Genomic DNA, 9,713 nt, shown 5'->3' on the forward strand with positions numbered 1-9,713 from the left:
CGCAGAAGTCTGGTCAGACCGAATACATAATAAACAAGCAAATAATTGGGGGAGCAAACCCTGAACATGTATATCTAAAGCCGGTGCAGCTATGAACTAGGGCTAAGGTGAGACTAGTGCCCGTACTAGCGCACCCATGTGAGGCAGTTAGTTGGGCCAAGTGCCTGGAACTTGTTCTGACACTTGGCTCCTGAACTGGGCTCCAGGAGGTTGGATCACCTGTATTTTCCTCCTGCAGTAGCTGAATGCCAGTGGTAGAGGAAGAAAAGCCGACATTCAGCTGCTGCAGGAGAAAAATATAGGTAATCGGTTCTAGTTAATGTCACCCCACCTCTCCAATGTTGCAGGAAGGCACCATGGGAGCATGCGCGTGGTTGCCATTCCTACCCCTGATGCTATACCTATGGATAGTGGCTTCTCCATCATTCAGTAATTTTGTAGTGTAAGGCCCCTTTCACACAGGCGGACTGATGGAGTGGCGGATGTAAATGGACATGTGTCCGTTGACACCCACCAACATTCGAACCGATCCTATCTGCTAAAAATATACAGATTGGGGATTCCTTCCCCATCCATCTGGCGGATCAAGTAACATTCAGATGTAAACAGACAGGATTACATCTGAATGCCCATAGAGGAAATTGGGCTGTGTCTTTGTCTGCATAGGGGACACACTATGAAGTGGCGTATGTAAATGGACATGTGTCCATTGCCCGCCATCAACATTCAAACTGATTCTATCCACTAGAAAATAGACAGGTAAGGGAATTGTTCCCCATCCATCTGGCAGATCAGATGACAGTTGGACAAGCAGTCCATTTACATCTGACCGCCCATAGAGGAAAGCGGGCTGTGTCTTTGTCTTCAGTGAGGCGGACACAGACCTGTCATCTGCCTGCTCAGCAGGGATCAGCCGAGTGACAAGAGACAGGGGGATTAGGCAGGAAAGTAAGAATCTCCCAGGTCATAGCTGTTGAGTCAGCTGTCTTTCACCTCCCCTCGTGCTCCTCTGGTCCTCCCATGCTCCTCTGGTCCCCAGCATGCTCCTCCGGTCCCCTTGTGCTTTTTTGGTCCCCCCCCCATGCTCCTCTGGTCCCCTTGTGCTCCTTTAGTCCCCCCCTGCTCCTCTTGGTCTCCCCCCTGATTCTCTGGTCCCCATGCAGCGCTCACCTCCTCTCCGGGGCTAGCTGTGCAGTAATAATAATAATAAAATAAAGACCCTGAGAAACTCATCATACGATCGGAAAGACAAAAAATTTTAACATAACCTTCCTTGGCACTCGTTCTCCTGGTCTTTTTTCCCTTGTTCTCCATCCAGATTCCCTATGGCAATAGAAAGAATGGAGAGCAGGAGAACGAGTGCAGAGGAAGGTTATATTATAACTTTTTGTGGCTGTCTTTCCGAAGGTATGATGAGCTTCTCAGTGCTGAGTACTATGCCTTTATTCAGCCCATTCCCTTACTGCACAGCTAGCCAGGGAGATGAATTGAACTGAAGAAGCAGAAGCATTAACAGGAGTGGCAGCTGGGTCAGCATTTATAGGTACCAACCCCTGTAATTTTCTCCTGCAGTGCTAAATGCTAAAGGGAGGTAGAGGATGAGAAGCAGCCTTTCAGCTGCGGCAGGAAGATCGGTACAAGCTGTGGCACCCCTCTCAATGCCCCTTTACCCCCCTATTTTTGGCCCTAAGTGTACCCATCTTCTGATGACTATTTCCAGCAGAACGATGCACCATGTCACAAAGCTCAAATCATCTCAAACTGGTTTCTTGAAAATGACAATGAGTTCACTTTACTATAATGGTCTCCACAGTCCCCAGATCTCAATCCAATAGAGTACCTAGAGTAATAGAGAGGGATGTGGTGGAACAGGAGATACACATAATGCCTTAATGCCAATATAAACCAAAATCTCTAAAGGAATGTTTCAAACACCTTGTTGAATCTATGCCAGGAAGAATTAAGGCAGTTTTGAGGGCAAAAGGGGGTTCAACCCAGTACTAGCAAAGACCTGGGGGTATTGGAAAAAAAAAAAAGGAATATTATTAAAAAAAAAAAACACTGAATCATGCCACACACCACTGAATTTTAAACCCCCCCCCAGCATAATTTTTAAAAACAGAAATCTTGGTGTTGATATGTTTGTTCTGAATGAGTGAAATCAGTGCTGGCACACAGCCTGTAATGGCATATAATCCGCTAAGCTGTAATGTAAATGTGCCCATCCTTAGTGAGGTCTACCGTGTTCATTTACAGTTACGCTATTCACAATAATAGTGTTGTATCAGTTATCAGTGCAAACTAAAGTGAAGTGGTTTGTATTTGTATATGGGATTTTACTGTACTTCCAGGCAAGATATTTTTTTTCTTCTAACGTGTTTACACTGAAAAAAAATTATTTGTTCCGCAGAATGTGAACGATGAGGCTCCAGTTTGCTCCCCTGCCTACTATGAGACAATTATGTATTCTACAAGAAATACATCTGTACTAAAACTGCAGTGCTCCGACAAGGACTCACCTGATGAAGAATTAAACTATGCCATAATCTCAGGTATTACTGTTGCTTATGATTTGCTTATCATACGTGCACTTTTGGTATTTCTTCTAAATCAATATGCAATTGTCTCATTATAAACTATTATGTAAGTCTAATAAAGGTAAGTCTGAGTGTATATTTAACAAAAAATATATTTTTTGTTTTGGATAAGTTAGGAATGGTTAAAAATTCTGTCAGTTTTCTTATTTTGCTGTCTATGTTCCATTTGAAAGATTTCCATTTATCTTCTTTAACAGACATAACAGAAAGAGAGATAAAATCCCTTCTGACATAGCTACCACTAGAACAGGTATCTTTATTGGAATATTTCCACTCAGTTTCTGTTGGGGTCAAACCTGTAAAATCCCCATCATTTTCTGTTCTGGTGACAATGGGCACCAGGACAAACAAAAAGGGGTAAGGTTCTTCAGTAGTGACACAAAAATACTCCAATTAAAAAAATAGACAACATTTTTTTGACAAGTGATAGAGTTTAAATATTATGTAACAAGGTGCTATGTTTAGCTTCTTATTCAAAGTTAGATGCAATATAACATCCACATTTTGGCATCTAAGATACTGTATGTTAACTTTTTACACAGAGTCTCTGACCTTAAAGGGTAATGAACACAGTGGGGGTTGATTTACTAAAGGCAAATAGACTGTGAACTCTGCAAGAGCAGTTGCCCCAGAGCTTAGTAAATGAACAGAAGCTCTGCTTACTTTCTACATCCAATCATGTTTTTTTTTTTCCTTTCACGCGATTGGGTATTCTTTACACAGTGGAGGTTTACCTCATTTACTAAGCTCTCATAGGATAGTTTAGTTAAGAACAGGCTGACCTATCTGATCCTGCCAGACACTTAGACCATAGATGAGCTGTCCCTGAGCTGTCATCTGGAATGTACACAAAGGGGCAGGGTATACCCAGTGATGTCATTGACCATTTATGGTCATTACTGTGTTTGGTCAATGTCATTGCTAATTATTGCAATGTGGTCATATTTGTACAATGATATTAGCCACTATCCCCACCCCACATTTTTCCTAAGAGGAATGGTGTCACTGGTTGCCAAGGATATGAAGGTTTTCAGCATCCACTGCTTCCTTAACAACCAATGACAGTGGAAGAAGGAAGCTGTCATATAGAGAAGTGGTATAAAAAACACTTCTATACATGACATTCATAATTACATACACCAGTGTTAAACTATATAAATAAACACTATAAACTAGTGACACTGACTTCCCCTCCACAACACCACATCAATAAATATATGTGAAACCACCTGATATTCAGTGCAAAATAACAAAATCAATGTATACACATAAGTAATATCTACTTCCTGTCCCTTTGCCATTTATAAATGGTGGCAGTTTCAAGTGGTTAAACCAGGATCATGACTGCAGCAACAGTCATAATCCTGGTATCATTTTTTTAAGGAGCCAACTCAACCAACTCACTGTGTGTTGTCAGAAACTAGAAGCGGCTACAATTGTGTCACTTCCGATTTCAGTCTCATGTAAACAAGCCATTAGTAGCCTGTGAAAGCATCAGATCAAACTAATCTTGGTTTGATCTGATACTTTGGAGGCCAGAGGAGAGATATGGGGTCTCATAGTCCCCAAATTACTCCATGAAGAGGACCTCTCATGGCCCATGTTATCACAGGGGATGTTGTTCATTTCTTGTGACAGCAAAAAATCTGATTTTGACATGTAGGAAAGGATTGTCAGAATTGGTCCAAACTAGAATTGGTTAAAAATTTTTAATGCTCCCACGCCCACATACAGTTGCATAAACTCAAATATTTCATAAAGTCCAAATTCATCCAAAACGTGATTATAATCCAAATTCTGTGCACTCCTTCTCCCTTGGTTATACACCACAGTGTCCAAACCAATATACAAATAGAACTTTCACCAGATAAATATGATCCCTTATTTCTAAGCAGGTCATACGAAACAAGATCTAATATCTCTAATGGCCACCAGGCACTGCTCTCCTCCAACCAGGACTGGAATGTTTTTTCCTTTACTTCTCATAGCTGTTTACACAACCCACATAAAATATAACACATTCTCCATGATGAAGTAAAGTATTTAACAGGCACTTTTATAGTTATAAAGATTTTGCACGTACATAAACCATATCCCAAACAGTTTAAGAAAGGCAACCAGCTGATGCTATGCAGAATAAACTTCTTCTGGTTTCCGAGGTTAGTGTCTGAGGTCGTTTTCATTTTAATGTGCTTTATCACAAGGACTTCCCCGATGTAGGGGGGGTAGCTTGCCTGGAACTTTGCTCTTTACACTTACACATACACTTTAACACCGCTGTTTACAAGAATTCAATTAAGGAAAAGACAGTGTGGCATTTCTACTCTATGCTATAATTTTACTGCTAACCAGATTATAATATAGGTATATATATAATAAAAATATATACTTTTCAGGATCTTCTGCAAATCTGTATGAATAAATTCAAGAGATGTCGCAATCTTAGACTTTCGGTCTCCTCTCCTCTGGTGATCAGAATATAACACTGTAGCAATCACATTGTAAAAGGAAGTGGCAGATATTTAAAATCTCAGCCAAGATTGTACAAGCTTTAGGATTTACATGATTGTGCCATATCTAAGCCATCAGCTTAGTCCTGAAAGTAGATTTTTTTTTTTTTAGATTTGCAGAATTTATTATTCAACAGTTTTTTTTTGTGTAAATACCACAATCCAATTATCCTTACCATTCTCAGGCTCTGCCTAATCTTTTTTTTTTTTTAAATAGTTTTTATTGGGTTTTCCAAATATAACAGACAACGGCAAAGCCGTAAAGCAATCTACATATCAAACATTACAAAAAGGGGGGGGGGGGGGACCGTCAATCCCGATCACAATTCAAAAACAGTTCAAGAACAATTCAAGAACAATTCAAGAGCAATTCAAGAGCAATTTAAAAGCAATTTAAGAGCAATATCCAGATAAGGCAGCGAGTATCAGTGACAGATGGTCAAGAAGTAACAGTAACAATAACAATAGAAAACACATAACCTTATAACAGTTTTTGCTGTGCTGCAGTACGGTCAGAAACTGTGTTGACCATGTAGGGTGTGCCGGAAGAGGGGTTTTCACTTCTGTGAGCCCAGAAACCCCAGTGTTGGTCGAATTTGGCTAGGGAAAGTTTGTTTATTGCCATGGAACGTTCGAATTTGTGGTTGGTTTGTACCAATGTAATGACTTCCTGCATTAAGGGAGGTGTAGTGTTTTTCCCTGAAAGTAGATGTTGACCCTGGATGATGCCTTGGCTTAGATGGTGCAGTCCGTTTGGAAAGAAAAGCAAAATATCATTACCAAGGAGAGTACTGTGGTCAGGTCATGTGAGAAGTAACAAATACCTGTAAATGTAGACTTACACATTACTTAGCATGCATACATGCTACATTAAAATAGGACACCATTAACTTTAGAATTATTGTTTTGTCTCTTAGAAAATAAAGCCAACCGATTTTTTCTTCAGAGGGATTCTATAATGAGCATGCAGAACTTTCAATATAATGTTTTTGAAGGCATTCAGGACCCAACATTGTTCCAATTGCTGATTAAAGTGACTGATGAGCTGGGTGGAAATAAAGCCCTGCAGTTATCCACCACAGCAACTGTAATTATACATGTGGTGCCCTGGACAACTACAATTCCAACTACCACACAGAGAACTACAACAGCACAGGTAGGAATCTCCTTTTTTTTCTTTCTTTTTTAACTAGGGTTTCCCTTTCAAGGTAAGATATACAAAAATAAAAAAAATCAGTAGAATTAAAATCTTCATAGCAATCAATCAATAAAGTCTGGTGTTTATGTCTATTCATCCACTGTTGTCCTGATATTAGGAATTTTAATATTTGATCCACCTGTTTCAGCAGGTGTAATCCTGGAGATGATAGAGACTTCGGTACATCCTTATGTCTAAATGTGAAAGGTCCCCAACCCTTGTCAGCCACAATCACATGTGGCTACAAGCATATGTGACATATGAATGGGTTGAATAATATTGAGAGTTTAAATGTAGTGAAGTCTGGAGATTTTGGGGAAAAAAAAATCACAATTTTGATTAAATCTATTAAAGTAAAAAACAAAATTAAATTGATTTAAGTAGCTTTCTAAAGCTTCATTGTCCCTGCATGAGTTGTCAGATGGAGTAAGAAATGTTCCTGCTTCAATAGTTAGTAGAATTAAAAAAAAGCCTCTATATCAGTGGTCAAGAGGGGTAACAAATGCCCCTATGCTGGGGGTTAATAGAAGAGAAAAATGCCCCGATGTTGCTGGTCAGTTGGAGTAATCAGTGAGACATTGATATCAATAAGAATTATTACTGGATCCATCCCTAAATCCCCTCTCCCAGACCATTCTTTCAGTACAGGCTCCCTCAGGACAGACCCCCTTAGTACAGATCCCCCCAGCACTGAAACCTCTTGAGTGTTTAGAGGCCTCATTCACTTTTAATTCTAAGACCTACACAGATTAGAAATGTGTTTTATTATTATCAGCTGAGTGTTTGTGAATAAATATACATTTTTGGGCCCAGAATTATACTACTGTTTCGTGATCCTTGACATTTACTAAAATTAACTGTGCAATAAAGTATGTTAGCAAGGAGAACGTCAAATGATTTTATATTATATAGAGAGCGTACACACTCTCGTACTTCTGTCTGAACCAGAGAAAGACTGTTAAAGACTACCAGTGGAATTCATTAAAATCTGGCAATCCTGTGTCAGAAGATTCACGCTTAAGTGTACAGGTATTCAGCAATGACTTTGTGCAGCTATACGAAATCACTGATGTTAAAAGAGAAACATCAATCCAAATTGTTAATTTTCTTTTGGATATAACTTTCTTGATGTCTCTGAAAGCTTCAATGACAGGAAGTTACCTGAAAATTGTCAAAGCGATAAAAGCACATTTTTCTACTGGAAAAAATAAAACTTGGACTCTCTGTTAGCTTCTCTTTCACATTTGTGTTAAAAAAAAATAATAAAGTTAACAGAACTAGAAGAATAGTTCAGTCTATTGTTGAAGCCTGAAAGCATATTTAATTTATATTAGTCCTCTAAACCTTCCAAGTTTTATTTATTTTTGCATTAAATAGTAACATATCTGCAAATTTTGTTTTAAATCTTCTTTTCTTTGTTGTCCATTTATATACGTGCCCTAAAAATAGTAAAATGTTTGTCAGGTTTTTTTTTTTTGCAATTTTATGCTGCAATAGTGCCATCTTGTGTTCATTCTAGTATAATGTAACTACCGGTAATCCAAACCAGTATGTCATAAAAACTAGCCATGCTTGTATCTTTGTTTCTGTAACTATTATGTTATGATAAGACTAACATTTATATATTACTGTTATAAAAGCTTATTACCATACTTTATGTAATTAACAGGTTACAACAGCTGTGCTTGTCCGATCTTCATATTTCTGGCATCCTGACAACTGGTTTACTGCTGCTCTTACAATTACTGCAGCTTTGTTTCTCTTGTGTTTGTATGCGTGTGCTTGGGGTCTTCTGAAAGAGTAAGATTATTAATATTATTATATAATATTTTTACAAAAATATCCTCTCTAAGTCAAATATTAATCCTTTCCTTTTTCTTTATAGTGTTCCAAAATATGCAAAATTCTTTCCTCTATGTCAAAGATATCAAAAATCCAATTCTCTCAGTTTTCCTGACAAGACAAATAAAGCTGAAAGGTATCTAATGCATCTATTTACATACACAATTAAGATTATTTATATAATATTCAATATACTAGTTGAAATACCTAAAGTTAAAGGTTTTTTTATGGGTTTTAAAGCTTTGCACACTGCTCCCAGCTTTAATTTAAAATGCATTTACTTTCTACATGTTGGCAAAACATAGTATTATTATAAATTGCGAAAGGGCATTTACTAAAAACGTCTCAGTTTAAAACCTAACTCTAACCATTTTTTTTAGTTTTGAAAAAACAAAACTTTGTTCTGGTTCTTATTTCTATGATGCTATTGGGGAAATGTTATCTTACTTCCTGTCCCTGTTACACTCATACAAGAAATTAGGGTGCAGTTGTTATCATTACACCATCTGCTAAAAATGTTTGTTTTTGTCTGTACATTAAATATATTTTCCATCACTTGCAAATCAAAAATTTGCTGAATTCACCAGATTTTTTTTTTATTTTTATTTACTCAACTCTGCACACATAAAATGTTTAGTAAATGTTCATTAATATAAAAGTATATGTGGAAAAACTGCATCTTGGTCCTTGAATTTTTGTAAACTGTAGCACAATGTATGTGTTTTATTTGACATAATGTGTAAAATGAACAACCATAATTAACATTTTGTTTACTACCTCCAGAAAACAAGATCCAGCTAACAAAAATAATCAGACAAATGAAAACCCTAACTATTTGCCAGGACACCATTTTGTAAGTGTTTCTTTTTAAAGAAAAAACTCCTAATGATAGGATGTTGACAGATTTGGTCCAAAGGCCACATAATATCTGATCAAAAATCATGTACATAGGAATAACTAGGATGCTCCCTTTTAACTCCAAGCTCCTTGAATACCTAGTCTACAATCACCTGAGCTACAACCTCACTGAAAAAAAACCTTCTTGATCCCCTTCAGTCTGGATTTTGCCCACAACACTCCAAAGAAACTGCTATTCTAGAATATATTAACAATTTACTAATGGGTAAAAACAATGGTCACTATTCTGAACTCTTGGACCTCTCTGCTGCCTTTGACACAGTTGACCATTCCCTCCTCCTCAAAAAACTTCACTCCCTTGGTCTGTGTGACTGTGCTGTTCCTTTCTTACCTATCTCAACGCACCTTCAGTGTCACTTACAACTCTAACAACACAATATAGTGCTAATTAAAGAAAAATTACATTAATAATAAAACAAGAAAATTTACCATGAACAATATAATATAGTGTACATTTGTGACTTGACATGTGTACATTTGTAATTTCAAATCCTTTAAATAAATATGAAAATATATCAGGATTTGTGACACCACAATTCCAGTGCTCCACAGCAAACATGAACAACAACATGTGCTCCCCCTCTGTGAAAACTATGCCTTCACTTTAGAGTTTGGACCCATATAGCAATACAAGTCAAATGCTCATAA

At 37.6% G+C, this 9,713-nt stretch overlaps 1 protein-coding gene across 1 annotated transcript in view; it reads left to right on the top strand.

The window, feature by feature from the left end:
- LOC309552579 (uncharacterized protein) overlaps positions 1 to 9,713 on the top strand; it is a gene marked incomplete at both ends in the record, with an annotated part of 229,609 nt that overhangs the window by 206,445 nt on the left and 13,451 nt on the right. The window contains 5 exons of the mRNA XM_082253527.1: positions 2,411 to 2,552; positions 6,025 to 6,263; positions 7,975 to 8,105; positions 8,191 to 8,283; positions 8,931 to 9,000. Coding sequence (XP_082109653.1) covers positions 2,411 to 2,552; positions 6,025 to 6,263; positions 7,975 to 8,105; positions 8,191 to 8,283; positions 8,931 to 9,000 — 675 coding nt within the window. The remainder of the gene's footprint in view (positions 1 to 2,410; positions 2,553 to 6,024; positions 6,264 to 7,974; positions 8,106 to 8,190; positions 8,284 to 8,930; positions 9,001 to 9,713) is intronic.

The sequence above is a fragment of the Pelophylax lessonae genome, assembly GCF_965119305.1.
Source record: "Pelophylax lessonae genome assembly, chromosome: 4".
Taxonomy (NCBI): Eukaryota; Metazoa; Chordata; class Amphibia; order Anura; family Ranidae; genus Pelophylax; species Pelophylax lessonae.